The sequence below is a fragment of the Nicotiana tabacum genome, chromosome 18, assembly GCF_000715075.1.
Source record: "Nicotiana tabacum cultivar K326 chromosome 18, ASM71507v2, whole genome shotgun sequence".
NCBI classification, from domain to species: Eukaryota; Viridiplantae; Streptophyta; class Magnoliopsida; order Solanales; family Solanaceae; genus Nicotiana; species Nicotiana tabacum.
In genome coordinates, this window is record NC_134097.1 from 73422846 (window position 1) to 73442521 (window position 19676).

General features: G+C 40.2%; 1 protein-coding gene across 1 annotated transcript; it reads left to right on the plus strand.

Annotated features, from left to right (window-relative positions):
* The first annotated feature begins 9239 nt into the window (after positions 1–9239).
* On the plus strand, positions 9240–16314 carry LOC107760620 (GATA transcription factor 24). The gene is made up of 7 exons (XM_016578702.2): positions 9240–9672; positions 10629–10712; positions 10798–10931; positions 12528–12638; positions 12854–12959; positions 15775–15846; positions 15944–16314. The coding sequence occupies exons 1-7, from the start codon at positions 9328–9330 to the stop codon at positions 16028–16030; spliced, it is 939 nt and encodes a 312-aa protein (XP_016434188.1). The 5' UTR covers positions 9240–9327; the 3' UTR covers positions 16031–16314.
* Positions 16315–19676: the final 3362 nt, after the last annotated feature.

Here is a 19676-nt window from a genome sequence, read left to right on the forward strand (position 1 = left end):
TTCCGACAGATAGAGAGAGGATTAGGAGGTTTATTGATGGCCTCACTTATCAACTTCGTATTCTCATGACTAGGGAGATGGTGATTGGTACTATTTTCGAGGAGGTTGTGGATATTGCCCGTGAGATTGAGTATGTTCGTCGCTAGGAGAGAGAGGAGAGGGAGGCCAAGAGACCTCGAGGATCTGGTAGTTACAGTGGTACTCCTTCTAAGGGTCAGTTTCAGCACGGTAGAGGCCGTCCATTCAGGCATGTTCCGCCAGCTCGCCCAGGTTATCATGGGGCATCATCAGGTCATGTTTCTCACAATTCTCATCAGAGCCAGTCATCACTTAGTGCCCTTCCAGCTCAGAGTTCGTCCTATGCTCCATCAGTCTAGGGCTCTTCTATGCCGAGCGCATCTGCTAGTCACTCCGGTGTGAGGGGTTCCCTTCAGTCCCCTTCTCCAGCACCTGGGAGTTGTTATGGGTGTGGTAATATGGGTCATATGTGGAGGTAGTGCCCTTGTCGTCTTGCGAGTTCATCTCAGCAGAGGAGTCAGTTATCAGCTTCAGTGTCAGTTACTTCACCACCACCCGCCCAGCCAGTTAGGGGTGGAGGTCAGTCAGCTAGGGGTCGCCCCAAAGGGGGAGGTCGATCAGGTGGCAGCCAGGCCCATTTCTATGCACTTCTAGGTAGACCCGATGTTATTGCTTCAGATGTTATTATTACAAGTGTTGTTTCAGTCTGCCATAGAGATGCCTCTGTATTATTTGATCCCGGTTCTACCTTTTCATATGTGTCATCATACTTTGCTCGTTATTTGGGTATGCCCCGTGAGTTTTTTGCTTCACCTGTTTATGTATCTACCCCGGTGGGTGATACTATTATTGTATATCGTGTGTACCAGTCATGTGGGGTGACTATTGGGGGTTTGGAGACCCATGTGGATCTTTTATTATTGTGTATGGTAGATTTCAATGTCATTTTGGGCATGGATTAGCTATCTCTATGTCATGCTATTGTGGACTGTCATGCTAAGACAGTCACATTGGCTATACCGGGTGTGCCACGGATTGAGTGGTGAGGCGTGACTGATTATGTCCCAATAGAGTGATCTCATTCTTGAAAGCCTAGTGTGTGGTAGGGAAGGGTTGTCTTTCATATCTAGCCTTCGTGGGGGATGTCGGTATTGAGACTCCCAGTATTGAATCTGTTCCAGTTGTGAGGGATTTTCCCGATGTGTTTCCTGCAGACCTGCCGAGCATGCCACCGGATAGGGATATTGATTTTGGTATTGACCTGGTGCTAGGCACTCAGCTCATTTCTATTCCGCCGTATTGTATGGCACCAACAGAGTTGAAGGAATTAAAGGAGCAGCTTTAGGAACTTCTTGATAAAGGGTTCATTCGGCCTAGTGTGTCACCTTGGGGTGCGCCGGTTCTATTTATGAAGAAGAATGATGGCACTATGAGAATGTGCATTGATTATAGGCAATTTAACAAAGTAACAATTAAGAACAAGTATCCTTTGCCTCGCATTGATGATTTATTTGACTAGCTTCAGGGAGCGAGAGTGTTCTCCAAGATTGATCTCCGTTCAGGTTATCACCAGTTAAAGATCAGGGACTCGGATATTCTTAAGACATCTTTCAGGACCCGATATGGTCATTATGAGTTCTTGATGGTGTCTTTTGGGTTGACCAATGCCCCAGTAACGTTCATGCATTTTATGAATAGTGTGTTCCGGCCTTATCTGGACTTGTTTGTCACAGTCTTCATTGATGACATTCTGGTGTATTTGCATAGTCAGGGTAAGCACGCGGAGCATTTGAGGTCTGTGTTGCAGAGATTGAGAGAGGAGAAGCTTTATGCAAAATTCTCCAAGTGTGAGTTATTCAATGGCTTTCTTGGGGCACGTGGTGTCCAACGAGGGTATTCAGGTTGATCCGAAGAAGATAGAGGCGGTTCAGAGTTGGCCCCGACTGTCCTCGGCCACATAGATTCGCAGCTTTCTTGGTTTAGGGGGTTATTATCACCATTTTGTTTAGGGATTCTCATCTATCGCATCACCCTTGACCAAGTTGACTCAGAAGGGTGCTTCATTTGTATGGTCAGACGAGTGTGAGGAGAGCTTTCAGAAGCTCAAGACAGCCTTGACCACAGCTCCAGTGTTAGTTTTATCATCAGCTTCAAGTTCATATACCGTGTATTGTGATGCTTCGAGAGTTGGTATTGGTTGTGTATTGATGCAAGGGGTAGAGTTATTACTTATGCTTCTCGTCAGTTGAAGCCCCATGAGAAGAACTACCCCGTTCATGATTTGGAGTTGGCTGCCATAGTTCACGTGTTGAAGATTTTGAGGCATTACTTGTATGGTGTGTCTTGTGAGGTGTTTACTGATCATTGTAGCCTCCAGCACTTGTTCAAACAAAAGGATCTCAATTTGAGGCAGCGGAGGTGGTTGGAGTTGCTTAAGGATTATGATATCACTATATTGTACCATCCGAGAAAGGCCAATATGGTGGCCGATGCTTTGAGCCGAAAGGCGGTGAGTATGGGGAGTTTGGCATATATTCCAGTTGGGAAGAGACCCCTTGCAGTTGATGTTCAGGCCTTGGCCAATCAGTTCGTGAGGTTAGATATTTCGGAGTCCAGTCAAGTATTGGCTTGTGTGGTTTCTCGGTCTTCTTTATATGATCGCATCAGAGAGCGCCAGTATGATGATCCGCATTTGCTTGTCCTTAAGGACAGAGTTCAGCACGATAATGCTAGGGATGTGACCATTGGTGATGATGGGGTGTTGAGGATGTATGGCCGGATTTGTGTGCCCAATGTGGATGGGCTTCGGGAGTTGATTCTAGAGGAGTCCCATAGCTCGCGGTATTCCATTCATCCGGTTGCTTTGAAGATGTATCAGGATTTGAGGTAGCACTATTGGTAGAGAAGAATGAAGAAAGACATTGTGGGATTTGTAGCTCGGTGTCTCAATTGTCAGCAGGTGAAATATGAGCATCAGAGACCAGGTGTCTTGCTTCAGCAGATGGATATTCCCGAGTGGAAGTGGGAAAGGATCACTATGGACTTTCTTGTTGGACTTCCACGGACTTTGAGGAAGTTTGATGTTATTTGGGTGATTGCGGATCGACTGACCAAGTCCGCACATTTCATTCCTGTGTGTATTACTTATTCTTCAGAGCGGTTGGCAGAGATCTATACCCGAGAGATTGTTCGGTTGCATGGTGTCCCAGTTTCCATCATTTTAGATAGGGGCACTCAATTTACAACGTAGTTTTGGAGGTATATGTAGTAAGAGTTGGGTACTCAGGTTGAGTTGAGCATAACTTTTCACCCTCAGACGGACGGGCAGTCCAAGCACACTATTTAGATATTGGAGGACCTGTTGCGTGCTTGTGTCATTGATTTCGGATGGTCATGGGATCAGTTTCTACCGCTTGTAGATTTTGCTTACAACAACAGCTACCAGTAGAGTATTCAGATGGCTCCATATGAGGCTTTGTATGGGAGGCGGTGTAGATCTCCAATTGGTTGGTTTGAGCTAGGTGAGGTTAGGCTATTGGAGATAGATTTGGTGCAGGATGCTTTGGAGAAGGTGAAGGTGATTCAGGAAAGGCTTCATATCGCGCAGTCGAGGTAAAAGAGTTATGCTGACAGGAAGGTTCAAGATGTGTCCTACATAGTTGGCGAGAAGGTTCTGTTGAAGGTTTCACCCATGAAGGGTGTTATGAGATTTTGAAAGAAAGGTAAATTGAGTCCTCGGTTCATTGGGCCTTTTGAGGTGCTCCGGAGGATTGGGGAGGTGGCTTATGAGCTTGCTTTTCCACCCAGCTTGTCGAGTGTGCATCCGGTATTTCATGTTTCTATGCTCCGAAAGTATATTGGGGATCCGTCTCATGTTTTGGATTTCAGCACGGTTTAGTTGGATGATGATTTGACTTATGATGTGGAGCCAGTAGCTATTTTAGGTCGTCAGGTTCGAAAGTTAAGGTCAAAGGATATAGCTTCTGTGAAAGTGCAGTGGAGAGGTTGGCCCGTGGAGGAAGCTACCTAGGAGATCGAGCGGGAGATGCAAAGTAGATATCTTCACCTGTTTGAGGCTTTAGGTATGTTTCTTGACTCATTCGAGGACGAACGTTTGTTTAAGTTGGGTAGGATGTGACGACCCGACCAGTCGTCTCATGAGTTACCTCTCCATTTTCCCCATTTCTGCTTCTTTATGCTTTGTTTATCCGTGTATGTGTTATCAGGTTGGTCAGATCGAATCTGAAATGAATTTGGTAAGGTTTTTAGACACTTAGTCTCTTTTGAGGAAACTTAAGTTGGAAAAGTCAACCGGATGTTGACTTATGTGTTAGAGGGATTGGATATGAGTTCCGATGGTCCGGTTAGCTTCGGGAGGTGATTTGTGACTTAGGAGCATGATCGGAATAAGTTTTGGAGGTTCGGAGTAGATTTAGGCATGAATTGGGGAAGTTGATATTTTGGCGATTTTCGGTTAGTAGGCGAGATTTTGATATAAGGGTCGAAATGGAATTCAGAGAGTTGCAGTAGTTCCGTCGTGTCATTTGGATGTGTGTGCAAAATAACAGGTCATTCGGACGTGGTTTGGTTGGTTTTTTAATCAAAAGCGGAATTCAGAAGATTTTAGAAAGTTAGGCTTGAATCCGATATGTTTTGGTTTATTTGATGTTGTTTGAGGTGTTTTGAAGATTGGAACAAGTTTGGATAAGGTATTGGGATATGTTTGTGCTTTTGGTTGAGGTCTCGGGGGCCTCGGGGTGATTTCGAATAGTTGACGGGATGTTTGAGGAATGTTTGCAGCTGCTGAACTTTTGTTGCTTCTGGTATTTCCGCACCTACGGATTGGGGACCGCAGGTGCGACGCTGCACGTGCAGGAGATCGGTCGCAGAAGCGGAAAAAGGGCTTGAGGAGCAGGAACCGCAGAAGCGGCTAAGAGGACCGCATCTACGAAGTCGCAGATGCGGATAATGGATTGCAGATGCGGAAATGGGAGTTTAAGTGAGGACCGCAGATGCGGTACCGCAGAAGCGATAATTTGTCTGCAGATGCGAAAATGACTGGGCAGAAAGTATAAATTGTGGCTTTCACGAAATTTGAGCTATTTCACCATTTTTGACTTTGGTCTTGGAGCTTTTGGATGATTTGAAAGAGGGATTTCAAGGGAACTTCATTGAGGTAATGAATTCAGACCTAAAACTCATTCCTATGCTATTATTTCACATATTAGGGCTAGAAATTATAGAATTCAAGGGTGAAAATTGGGGAAGCTAGGGCTTGGAAACTTAGACCTAGACTTGAGGGTTTGAAGGACCATTTGAGGTCGGAATTCAGAACTTTTGATATGTATGAACTCGTGGGGAGATAAGAAATCTATTGATGTAAAAATTATCGAATTTCGAGACGTGGTCTCAAAGGTCGGGTTTTGGTAATTTCGGGATTTGTGTCGTATTTTGATTATTTTTGCTTGGTCTTCGTTCCCTTAGCATATTTTGACATCCTCGCTCTAATTTTGGATAGATTCAACGTGAGTGGAGGCTGATTCGAGGGGCAAAGGCATCGCGAGCTAAAGATTTGACTAGTTCGAGGTGAGTAATGATTGTAAATGATGTTCTGGGGGTCGTGCACTTGTTTGGTGATGAGCATGGGGTCGTGCACTATTGGGGATTGTGACTTGGTCCATCCCGATTGAAGATTTTACCGCATATTTGACTGAAATCTATTTGCTATCATCATGATTTGGGTTGAATGCTATATTTGGGCTTTATGCCAACTATTTGAACCCTTCGGGGATTTTTACTGGTATTTCCTTACTGTTTTGACTTTATACTTGAACTCAGTCATGTTATATTTCACTGTTTTTGTACTCAGCCATGTTTACTCTGTTTTAAAACTTACGTGATCTTTTAAATAATATTTTTGGGCTGAGAATCATGTTTTACGATTGCCCGAGTGGCTTGTAAGGATTTTGACTAAGTAAGGCCGAGGGCCTATGTTGTGAGGAAACATTTGATACCGATTATGAGGCCGAGGGTTTGAGATATGTACGCCACGAGGTAGCTTGATTGATATGAGGCCGATGGCCTAGTGATGATGCCATGAGGTGGCTTGATATTGCGTTTGGGCCGTAAGGGGCCCCTCCAGGAGTCTGTACACCCCCAGTGAGCGCGGGTACCCATTGTGATGTGAGATTGAGCCCGAGGGGCTGGTATTGTTCTGAGATGTTTCCCGAGGGACGGATTTGTTGATACTGTGCCCGAGGGACGAACCTTTATGTGTTTACTTTTCATAAATGACTGTCAATTACCTGCTTAATTGTTGAAAAGGCTTTTCATGAAGTAAATTTTGAGTTAACGGATTTTACCCATCTTTCACTAGTTTACTGTTTTAAATGGTTTTACTGCTTCATTATAGCATGTTTTTGTGCCTTACGTGATTTCCTGCTTTCAGTCTTTATTTACATTTGTTACTCACTGAGTTAGAGTACTCACTTTACTACCTGCACCCCGTGTGCAGATTCAGGCGTTGCGGATCCTGCCAGTGCGAGTTGAGAGCTTCCGGCAGATTTCGGAGTCCACGAGGTAGCTGCTTGGCATCCACAGTCCTGTGTTTCTCCCCCTTATCATTTCTATCTCTTTATCAGACAGTTTATAATAGTTTATAGACTTCTCAGACTTGTATTAGAACTTGTAGATACTCATGACTAGTGACACCCCGGTAACGGGCTGTGTTGGCTTTTATTTCTACAAATTATACTGTTAAGTACTTATTTTGAGATTTTATTTCTAATTAAAGACTTAGTAGTTGTTAATTTAATTGCTTAAAGTGAATTGGAAGTGAGTCGGTTGGCCTTGTCTTCACGAGAAGCGCCATCACGACCGGGTTGGATTTAGGGTCGTGACATCTTGAAATTGTGCCCTTAAGCGAATTATTTGGGCTAATAGCTTTGCAAATGCCAGGTTGCAAGATAATAGTAGGCACACATGAGACCATCTTGAAGATGCATATGTTAGGACCATAAAATATCTAAACAACCCACTTGGTGGGTGAATAGGTCCACATATATCCCCATGTATACGCTTTAAAAAGGCAGAGGATTCCATGCCAACCTTCATTGGTGTGGTCAAGTGATTATTTTGCCTTGATAACAAGCATCCTAAGACAATTCATCATTTGTAAGAATCTTCAGGTTCTTTAGTGGATGCCCACTCGAATTTTCAATAATTCGTCTCATCATTATTGATCCAGGATGACCCAAACGGCCATGCCAAAGCACAAACGTATTTGAATCAGTAAACTTTTGGTTTACGATAGAGTGTGCTTCAACTGTACTGATTTTTGAATAGTATAAGCTAGAAGATAAAGTTGGTAACTTTTCTACAATGCATTTCTGGCCAGAAATATTCTTTGTAATACAAAGATATTCCACGTTCACTTCATCTATTGTCTCAATATGATACCCATTTTGGCGGATATATATAAAACTCAACAAGTTTCTTCGGGACTTGGATGAGAACAATGCATTGTCTATAATAAGTTTTGTTCCCTTAAAGAGAAATATAATGGCTCTTCCGGAGCCTTCAATCAAACTTATATTACCAGAAATTGTTGAAACATTTGCTTTTTCCTTATGCAAATAAGAAAAGTATTTCTGATTCTTGAATATGGCATGAGTTGTTCCACTATCAATTACACAAATATCTTCTTGATTGGTCTTGAATCCAAACAAAATAAATATGATACTAAACATCATTATCAAAGCATAACTTTTATTTATGTACAACAATTACATAACCATACTATCTACTACAAATAACAAAAAATAAAATATTTACATTTCTACAGATTCATCACCGATCACATGACTTGTTTCTCCATCCGGAAGTGCAAAGTAACCAGTTACATCCAAATGCATGAAGTCAAAATTATCTTCAGAAATAAAATTTGCTTCAACATTTTTCTCTGTCTTCTTTAGGGAGACTTGATAAAGCTCAACCAGGTGCTTTGGCGTACGACATGTGACCAGTGCCCTTTTCCTTCACATTTATAACATGCATTTTCTACATTTTTGGCTTGCATCGCTTCATGCTTTTGTTCGTTCCTTTTCCACTGCTGGTGGTTAGGAGAGTTTTTTGGTGCATTATTATTACCATGATTAGAGTTTCCTCCCCGACCACGGCCATGACCATGACTGGGGCCACGACCTCTTCCACGTTTAGCTTGGTGGAAGTTCGTCTCATTCACTTCAGGGAATGGACAAGAACCAGTAGGTCGACTTTCATGTTTTTTCATTAATAGCCCGTTATGTTGCTCGACTACAAGAAGATGTGAGATAAGTTCAGAATACTTTTTGAATCCCATCTCTCGATATTGCTGCTACAGGAGCATATTCGAGGCATGGAAAGTGGTGAAAGTTTTCTCCAACATATCATGATCAGTAATATTATCACCACATAATTTCAATTGGGAAATAATTTTGAACATAGCACAATTATACTCACTGATAGATTTAAAATCTTATAGCCTTAAATGAGTCCACTCATAACGTGCTTGTGGAAGAACGACCATCTTCAGGTGGTCATATCTATCTTTCAAATTGTTCCACAGTATGATGCTTTAACAGTAAGATATTTCATTTTCAGGCCCTCATCAAGGTGATGGCGTAGGAATATCATTGCTTTGGCACGGTCTTGGTTTGATGCCTGATTCTTGTCCTTGATGGTGTCTGCCAGACCCATCGCATCAAGATGAATTTCAGCATAAAACACCCAAGACATGTAGCTTTTGCCTGATATATCCGGGGCTACAAATTCAAGTTTAGAAAGATTTGACATTATTTAGAAAAAGAAAGTTCGTACCTCTGATTCTTTTAAAGTATTTGTTCGAGATGGCAGAGTCTCGTGCTGATAACTTGTTATGAAATAACGACTGTAAAGTAAATAAACTAAAGACAAGTATAGAGAAACTGATATATTATTCAACTTTTAAACTAATGTACATAATGAACTAAAATCTCTTCTATTTATAGAAGAATGAAAGCTGCTGTGCAAGCAGCTTGTAAGTTGCTAGTGTACCACATATAGATAATCTTATGCCGAGGTAATATTTATCCATAAGGGAGTACTAAATGAACATCCATAACATAATATAATATATATTTATAACAAGTAAGTTATTGTTTCCGGAATAAATAAATATCATAACAAAACTAAAAACCAAATATTATAATACAAATGGAGTACATAGACTCACTATAGAGCAAGGTTTTTTCAGTTTTTTGGAAGAAGTGACAGGCAAATCGTGGAGATACGATGTACAGGAGAGAGACAATGAACGGAACAGTACATCAAGAGAGACATCAACATACTCATTTTGCTGAAGGGAAAGACGACGATGATGACGTTGACGTCGACGGCGGAGGAGGAGGAGGGGAGTCCATAGACGATCCTTCTCATCACATTCGCTACGACCACAACTACCACCATGCCCTCCACAACGGCGGCGCCGGCGCAACTATGGAGGAGGCTGCTGCGCTGAATGTTGTGGAAGGCGTTGCACATAATGCTCTCTATGTCCCTGGCATAGGAAGTAGCAATCAGCTTACGCTCTCGTTTCGAGGCCAAGTGTTTGTGTATCCAGACGTTTCACCTGAAAAGGTGTTTCTTTTTATTAGCCCTTTTACTTTTGAATCTTGATCGTTTTTCTGCAGTGTGCTATAAAAGTGCATATTTTGCTAAGTGAATTATTTTGATATTTTAATTGAGGTTAAATGTGTGTTTCAGGATGAATTTTTTGCTCACTAACTTATGCATTCTGCTTAGTATATTCATGGATAACATTACTAGTTCCACATGGATTAAAAAATACTAGTTTCGCATCCAAGGGTGTGACCTGGTGGTCAACGAAGTGGGAGGAGAACCATGAGGTTTTAGGTTCAAATCCTAGTGGAGGCAAAAACCGCTAGGTGAGTTCTTCCCATTTGGCTAAGCCTGGGTGGGTAGAGTTACTCAATACTTGTGCTGATGGTTTGGACACCACCGTCATTAAAAAGAAGGATCTAAAAACTAGGTTTTGCAGGAAGCTCTAGGGCATGTTAGTCCAGGCAAACATCTGCTTTTGTGGAATAAACGGGTCCTAATAGAGTGAAATGGATATAGAGGAACCATATAGCTGATTGTAACTAGTTTGGGATTTAGGTGTAGTTGTTGTTGCTTTTATAACTTAGGTGATTCAGTACTTGGAAATTGGAAATTCATATGATTCGATGCGAAGGATGAGTTGGTATGGATATTGATTAGTCTTTGCAGCAAAGAGGTCATGGAAGGTTTTTGCTATTTTTAAAATCCGAGTGACAGTTAACTTTCAAAACCTTATGGAGATGGATGGGCTTTCATTTGTCTTAGTTTGTTGAATTACTTTTTTGCTTGTCTACATGCATCTTGGTGAATCAATCAATTATATCTCAATCCCGAATTGGTTGAGGTCGGCTAAACGAGTAATCTTTAATCCGCTGTAGGTAGGTCCTTCTAGTCTGAACACTGAATAATCTTGTCTCATAAGACAAGCATTGTACGGAGGAGTAAAAGTTTCTTTTGTCTTCATTAATTTTCAGGTTCAGGCAGTGATGCTGCTGTTGGATGGATATGAAGTCCCTACTGGAACCGCTGCTGTCGATGTGGCTTCCCAGAGTCATTGGGTATAAACCTTTCTTCCAACATGTAGGGGTTTTCTGTTATTCTGGTTGGCAATCAATTAACCTGCTTCTTCTGCAATTTCCTTAGGCTTCAAGTGAAGGTCCTGTAAGATTGAATCAACCACAACGGGCTGCTTCTTTGAGTCGCTTTAGGGAAAAAAGGAAAGAACGATGTTTTGATAAAAAGATTCGATACACTGTTCGGAAGGAAGTTGCTCTTAGGTAATACAGTTTCATTTATTTCCTTGGAGGACATCATGTTAGATGTCTTGGAGATAAATGAGTTTCTGCCATGATTGGTCTACCATGACTAGTCACTAGTCATCTCCACCAATTTTCATTATGTCGCAAGTTGAGCTTTCCTTCTAATCTACTTGTAATTGGAGTAGTAAAGACATTTATTTAGTGCTTTACATTCATCACTTCTTGTTGCTATAAGCTCTAGATAGCAATGTAATGGACTGTGTGAGACCAAAGACCTGCTTGAAATGTTAGCAAACTGTTTCTTTGGGCTACACACAACATGTTCATCTACTAATATCCACTTCATAGAAGAAAAGTGACAACTTGCCCCTTGTAAGGCGTATTGCTGTGATACTTTTCTGGTGTTTTTGCTTTTTACCTAATATTAGAAGTTTCCATTATTGCTCTGCTGCTAATTGTACGGCATAAATGAGTTCATGTCTCTGGCTTTTAAGTCGGACGGAATAAGAGATATAAAATAGTTTTTTTTTTATCAGGATACATTTGGTACTAATTTATGATTCTCTTGTGTGAAATGGACTGTCCAGTAGCAGTCTTTTTAAAACTTTTTGGGTAATGTAGATATCACTGAGAAGATAAACATAATTAGTTATATAAAGACATAGCAAAAGGTTAGAGGGCCAAGGAGATATGCCATCTATCCCAAAAAAGAAAAACTTTAGAATGTGTCACTTAGCTCCAGTTGAAAGGGATAAGTTCTGTAGATGGTGATGTTTTAGCCAAACTACTATCCCTAAAGTAAAGGGACAGAGAGTATCATGAGTGGCAGAGCATGGGCAGGGCTCCTGTCAGACGAAAAAGAGAAGGTATTTAGCAGAAGCCCACGTGCACTGAAGATTTTAAAGTTGACTGTTACCATAAATAAGGCATTGCTTGAGATGCGAATATGACGTTGTTTAATGCCCTGACCTCCTTATAACGGAGTCCCAATTCCATGGTTGGATATACACTTTCAGTGACATGATCATTGGAGGAACCTTAAAGGAGCCTAATGGCATCACACACTAGTGTGATATAGACCTTGGTAACGTGTTGACTTGTTGGCCAGCCTTCGCTTAGAACCAAACATGACACTTTGGTAGGTTATTCTGGGGGTTAAAAGCTGGTCGTGGTAATATGTACATACAAATACAATATTGGTAGTGAATGCGATCTTCCATTGGCTCATCTCTCATGCAGTCATGTTTCAATCTTCAATTTGGGCGCATGTCATTTGGAAACTCTCCTTCAATGGAAGTAAAATGTCTATTGCTAAAAGATGTTTTTAGTGACATACTGACATCTAGTTTTGAGCTTGTGACATTGTAAATGACGGCGGCATCTTGAGCGTCAGGCTAGTTGTGGACCAATTATTGTTCCTTTTCTCTTTTTCCTTCCCCAAATTTTATGTAGGGGTTACTCGGTTCTTTTTCTTTTCCTATTTGAAGCTCTAAAGTTCAGTCTTTGCCTATTCTTTAACATGCAGATTCTAGTTAGGGTGGTTTACAATGTGTTTTTAGTCAAAAAAGATCTCCGTGGTCTATTGCATCACACAGATCTCTGTTTTGCTGTCAGGATGCAGCGTAAAAAGGGTCAGTTTACATCTTCCAAGTCAATCTCTGATGAAGCGGGCTCTTCTTCTGCAGAGGGGAATGTAGGCTCAAGCCAAGAAGAACCAGAAACATCGTGAGTGTCAGACTTCTGTAGTTGTATTCTGTTCTGTGAATAAGTCCCATGGCCATACCTCTCCTTATCCAGAAAGAAAAAGTTCTGACAGCAATACCTCTGATAAGTTATTGACCCGTTATATAGCATAAGATCAAACTTTATGTGGCGTCTGAGTTGAACTGATAAAATCAAACAAATGCAGCACCTGAGATCTTTATTTTTTTTTTCAACAGATGTAGACATTGTGGAATTAGTTCGAAATTCACTCCTATGATGCGTCGTGGACCAGCTGGCCCGAGGTCGCTCTGCAATGCATGTGGACTTACGTGGGCCAATAAGGTTAGTATTGAATTTAAAGACCTTGCTCACTTAGGTTTTGTAACTTATCAGTTCAAACAATGATAATTGTGTCCACATTTTGCTCCATGTATATGAGCCTATTTATGTAGAATAGAATTGTGTGCTATGTTGTGGATTCTCTTTTTCTTTGATCAAGGGATAAGCAGGGGTCCCTTGATCAAATTTTGGAGGCATTCCTACCTACCTAATATCAATTATTCCCATCCCAGTGACAACTCTTGATTCAGTTAGCTCTTTTTAGATGGCATTCCTACCTAACTAATGTCACTTATCCCCATTCCTATTAAAGTTTAAAAAAGCATTAATCGTTTAAGAAACAAGTTTATGTGAGAAGGAAATTCAGAAAAGAAGAGGGGGCACTTAGTGAAATGGCAAGAGGTAATGAAGCAGAAAAAGGGAGGTGGATGGGGAGTTAAAAAATTGAGACTCCACAATAAGAGGCTCCTATAAGTGGTTATAGAGACTTAATGATGATTGGAGGAAACTGAAGGGATGTGATCATCACCAAATACGGTAAAGAAGACTGCTGGAAACCTTGTTCAGTTACTACACCGTTCAAAGCTGCAATCTGGAGTAACATAAGTAAATTATACCTATAAGAAAACATAAGTAAATTATGGGGTGGGTTTGAGAATAAATTGAAGCTGGAAATTTGAAATGGAAGTTGCATGATGTCTGGCCGGGTGAAAGGAGATTAATGCACATGTTTCCTATTTTGTACAGAATAGCTGCAAACAGAAACTGTATGGTTGCTGATTGTTTTTTAGATAATGGTTGGAGATAAAAATTAGTAGAATTTTAATGTTTGGGAAGTGGATTAAAATTAGTTATTGGATTTTTTGAAGCATGTTGTGTTGGATGATAACAAGAGGCTGTTATGAACCAGCACCAGCCCAATCTCACACAAGTAGCTATTGGGCCGAGTACAAGCAATAGGGCCAAGTTAATTTGGGATCCAGGTTGAGTAGTAGTTTGTAGACGTAGGACAGTTCGCTTAAAAAGGGTAGTGGCTGTGAGTTGGAAGTTATGAGTATGGTCGAGAACTCTGTTCCCCTCTTGTCTCCATTCTTCTGGCTTCTTCCTCTGGTCTATCTCTTTCTGTTCTCCCTCGGCTCTCTCTATCTGTCTTCTCTGAATCTCCTTCTTAGTTCTAGTTTCTGTTGTTGTAATGATCGACTCTTTGAGTTTATGAATTAAACCTATCATTTCCCTCGTTTACTTTGTGTTGTGAATTCGGGTTCATAACAGAGGGATAAGCAGATCCGGTTGGCTAGTTGTAATGGGGTGTTTATTGTGAGTTGTAACGTGCTGCAAAAGTCTCTGGGAAATGGGAAGTGGACTGGCCATGAAAGTTAATTTGGAAGACTAAAGCTCCTTCTACAGTTGCTTGTTTCGGATGGATACCTTGTCCAAGAAAAAAAAAAAAAACTTTTGCTTGTGTTGGATGGATTGCTGCTAAGAGTGCTTGCTTAACACAAGACACTCTTCAGAAGAGGGGGTTTTCACTATGCAGTAGGTGTTCTTTTCAGAAAAGGGACCTTCAGAAGGTTCCTTAATGACCGGGAGGTTATTAGAGTGACTGAATTCTTCAAATTGCTGGATAGCTTCAAAGAGATTGTAGAGGAAGAAGACAGAATAGTATGGGAAAGAGATAGCAGGGGAATTGATACTGTGAAGTCAGCTTATAGGTTTCTAAATTGTTCTGGACAACCACACAATGGGCCGTGGAACTGGAAGCACATCTGGAAGGTCAAGATACCTTTTAAAGTGGCATGCTTTTGTTGGCTAGTGGTTAAAGAGGCTGTTCTAACCCATGATAGTTTGATAATGAGAGGAATGCAACTATGCTCTAAATGTTTTTGTGTGGCAATGAGATTGAAACAAATAGCCACCTCTTTTTTCATTGTAAAGTGACCCAACAAGTTGTAGTATTTATTCATGAGCATGAAAGGATTAAACTGGACAGTACCCAGGACAACTGCAGAAATAATAGCATGCTGGAATGATCCAGGTATCCCACTGAGGCAGAAGAAATGGTGGAGCATTTTCCCAGCTTGTATTTGGTGGACAATATGGATGGAAAGGAACGGTAGATGCTTTGAAGATAGATTTAGTTCTGAACAGAAGATCAAGATGAATTGTATATTTTTGTTTCACTTTTGGTGTAAAGAAGCTCGTAGAAGATGTGGAGTCTATAGTGGACATCATTGGGGCCTTGTAACTACCACAAGACTAGGTTTTTACTCTTTTTGGGGTCTTGTAACTTTCTGTAATCTCTTAACACAATCTTTGTGATAAGGTTACTTTATCTTATATATAAAATATGTTACCTTCTCAACAAAAAACAAAAAAACAAATGACTTACTATTACACTCTTGCGGGTTTGGATTTTGTTAAACATCTTTAGAGTGCAACGGATGATGCCTATGGATATGAATAGTTTGCTGCTGTGTTGGCTTGGACAGAGAGTTGGAAAAGTGCTAAAGCAGATCTGGAGGATTATTCCTGTCTACATCATGTGGGCTATTTTTCTTGAGAGGAATAAGAGATGTTTTGAGGATTAGCAACTACATTCGCCTATTATAAAGTGTTTTTTTTTTGTGGGTATCCAGTGAGTTCATGAAATGTGTACTTTTTTACTTTTTAACACTCTTTTTCTCTCGACTTCAATTATCAAGTTTTGAGGTAAGTTGGGAGTCAGAATTTAGAAGTTATTTCCATCATTCCAATCAGGAATCTGGTTTTACAATTGATGGTATTGCTTTGCCCTCCTTGTGGTGAATTGTGATTGCAGGGGATTTTAAGAGATCTTTCTAAAGTTTCAACTGCAGGAGCTCCGGATCATACCGTGAAATCTAGTGAACAGGTGCAGCTCTCTCTGTCTCTGGTGGGGTTCTCAATATCCTTTGATTGTAGTTTGTCCGGGCCCTCAAATTAACTTTGTATGATATTCTCACTGCTAGAGCAATGATGAAGCGAATGGATCAGATGCTATGGCTGCTGCTGGTATCATTACTTCAGATGATGAAAACACAGTGCTACCGCGATGAATGATGAAGAGCTCTATTTTGCAGTCACCTCTGGTGGCAATTAATCTTCTTTAAGGTGAAAGACCTGAAATTTATATGGTGTCTAATATCTGCCAAACTTGCATACTTTTGTACATAAGAAACAACTAAGGCAAAATACGTAGAGGACCTTTGTTGCATAGATTTAGGTCATTCCATCTAGAGTTTTATTCTGCTATTCAAATGTAATTTATTTTGAATCTGTATCCCAGATATATACAACTCACTAAGCGCGTAAGCGCTTTAAAATAGTCCTCCTTCGATCCATGATATTCTTGTGTGCAGAGGTAAGAATTACAAATCTGAAGAATCAGAGTATGCACACAAGAGGGACTAAAGTTAATGTGATACTAGGGAAAATTGATCTCATGCATGTCATTTAAACTCCTAAAGTTAAATCAGAGCATGCACACAAGAGGAACTAAAGTTATTGTGATACTAGGGAAAATTGATCTCATGATCTATACATGTCATTTAAATTCCTAAAGTTATGTACCAGAGAATTATTGTATTATTGGTCCAATTAATTCAGTTCCTGAAAATTATTATTCTTTCCCCAAATAAAATTGGCTGAAAGTGATTACTTAGAGAAGAAACGTGTGAACCTCCCAAATATTAGATATTCTCTTTCTGTTCTTTGCGTAGGAAGAAGCCTAAAGTCAATCATCAAGTTGCAAGAAAAAAAAGAGAAAAGGTTAATGGTACATTACATGTAAAATTAAATGGAGAATCGAGTGAAAAGTCTGATATATTCGGCGGGCTTCACATCCAATCTATTATTTGCATAGGTTTTTGTTTTGTACCTTTTGTCCCGGAAAAAAGACATAATTACCTATAAAAGTAAAAATATTTATCCTGTTCTACCCATTAAAAATTATACCCAATAAATAATTACAATTGCTACCAATTTAAGCTAAAAGACACTGAAACCCAAAATAACGACCAAACACCTAATGCCATAACTATAAAAACGGAAGAGCAGCTCAAATTTTGACAGAATTTTACAAAAACTAGCGCATAAAGACTGAAATTACAACAACAAAAATTTTAATTCACAGAATCATTGTTGAAGATTTGAAGATCGCGATGCAAAAGCTGAAAAAAAAAACAGAACGATAGCCGCTGAAAATCCGACCTTTTTTCTACTCAAATTCTGTTGAATCAAAAATATTTCAATCTGCAGATACGAATCATAGCAACTGATTTGAGTTCAAAGATGTTGAACTTTTGCTACTCAAATTCGCATCGCGTTGTTCAGATTTTGATTTGGAGATTAAAGAAGTTTAGCGCTCAAACTGTGTAAAAGAATCAAAAAACCAAATTTTAACTAAAATTCTATTCTCAATATGAAGATCTGGAGATCTGGAGGTCTGAATCATAACAACTGTGTCACGACCCAAAATCCACTAGAGGTCGTGATGGCGCCTAACACCGCCGTCAGGCAAGCCAACATTGAATGATTAACTTAATTACTCATTTTAGTATTTTGAAACCATAATTTTCATCAATAAAATAGTAAGAATTAGAATTTATATGGTTACTAATAATGTTTTCACAACTACAATAAAGGACAACCCATAAGCACCTCCAAAAACCCGGTGTTACAAGTGCATGAGCATCAACTAGGAAATAAAATAACATATAACATCTATCTGAGTAAAAATTAGACAGAAGAATACAAATAACTTTGATGGAGACTCTGCAGGCTGCGGATCGTAACATGAAATGCAGCTCACGGTAAGTCCCCTTAATAGCCGCGCCTATGTGCCGAAAAGATCACTAGACATATATGTACCTGCACAAAAATGTGCAGCAAGTGTAGCATGAGTACATAAATCAATGCGTACCCAGTAAGTATCTAGCCTAACCCCAGAGAAGTAGTGACGAGGGGTTGACATCGACACTTACTAGTGGTCCAATAAGACAAATACAGTAAGAAGTAAACAGATATGAGACAGAGTAAATAAACGAATTAAACAAGTGTAAATACGTGATACGGTCCTCCTCTCTACAATAGACTCAAGCTCTCAATTAGCAATTACCTCCTCAATCGGAGAATATATATATAATGAACCTCACCAGATAGGTTGTCATAATTCAAATCAGGAAGACTCATAGATACACTAACTCGTTGTCAGACATTACGTGCGATTTCCATGAGAGTATTTTATAGAAATAACGAGGCGTACGACCCGATATAATCATAATCTGTGCACTGTCGAGGGTCGAAGGACACGAACCATAGATACATAATTAAACTGCTGAGGCGAACGACCCGCTCCCATGAGAGTGTGGTACATAATCCTGCCGAGGCGAACGACCCGATCCCATCATAATCTGTGCACTACCGAGGATCGAACGACACGAACCATTGATACATCTATCCTGTCGAGGCGAACGGCCCGATCCCATTAGAATAAGAAGCTTTGACGGGTCCTTGACCCTACTCACGAAGAAACATGTGAGTTATAAGGAGCTTTGAGAAAACCTTTCGATGAGAATGCATAACGTGGCAGAAATTCGTAAGAGGAGTACAATAATTCCGCGTCTAATTATGAAACTCGTCAAATCTCTACAATAGCGAGTCTATCACTCTACGCCCGTCTAGTCTCAAGTAGTAATGCGAAGTAGAAGAATTTAATAAGGAAGAGATAACCCAAATAGTACAGTTATTGCATGGCGTGAACCTAAGTCTACCCGAACAATAACATGAATGCAGCTACGTACGGACTCTCGTCATCTCGTGCGTACATTGGCCCCGAAACAAGTAACACATATCAATTACAATACCTAGGGGTAGTTTCTCCCTCACAGAGTTAGACATGAGACTTACCTCGCTCTAAAGTTCCATAACCGACTCCAATGCCGCTCTAACACCTCAAACCGGTGCCCGTTGCTCCAAAACTAGTCAAGAAATGTGCAAACAATAAAAATATACTCTAATACTCATAATAAATTAATTTATAACAATTCTCAACTCCGCTCGAAAAGTCAATAAAGTCAACCCTCGGGCCCACATGTCCAGATTCCAAAAATTATTGGAAATAAATATTACCCATAACTCATATGGTCTATATCCAAAAAATCATAAATTTCGTCCATGAATTGACCCTCAAATCAAGAATTTACCATTTCTCAATTTTGGGGCTATAAATCCCAATTTTTACAATTCAAATATGGATAAAAATAATAACCAACGAAAATGATCATGGAGAAACATCAAAATAAAGGTCAGATATTTACCCCCTTGTTGAGACGAGAACAATGCCGCAAAAATCACCTCAAATGGAGCTCTAGAACTCAATATATGCCCAAAATACTAAAATTCTTGGTTTAAAACACTGTCCAGGCGATTTTTCTTCTTCGTGTTCGCGGGAAAACCTTCGTGTTTTCGAAGAGAAATTCTTTGTGTTGACTGGTCAACCCAAATTTCCTTATTCACGCTCATGGGACCTCCCTCGCGTTCGCGAAGAACAAAGTCCGCAGCAGAAACCAGCAATTTTTCCCGCACGGAAATGGACATAACTCTCTCATACGACATTGGAATTCAGTGATTCTTGTTGATATAACTACGTAATTATGATATGGATCTAATAGCTCAAGCCAATCACAAGTCAAAGGTTGTTTT

Excerpts from the sequence above, each read along its gene's own strand:
- LOC107760620 (XM_016578702.2), top strand. The coding sequence starts at position 9,328 with ATGTACAGGAGAGAGACAATGAACGGAACAGTACATCAAGAGAGACAT. Across the intron at positions 9,673-10,628 it reads CAGACGTTTCACCTGAAAAG|GTTCAGGCAGTGATGCTGCT; the intron begins GTGTTTCTTTTT and ends ATTAATTTTCAG. Across the intron at positions 12,639-12,853 it reads CAAGAAGAACCAGAAACATC|ATGTAGACATTGTGGAATTA; the intron begins GTGAGTGTCAGA and ends TTTTTTCAACAG.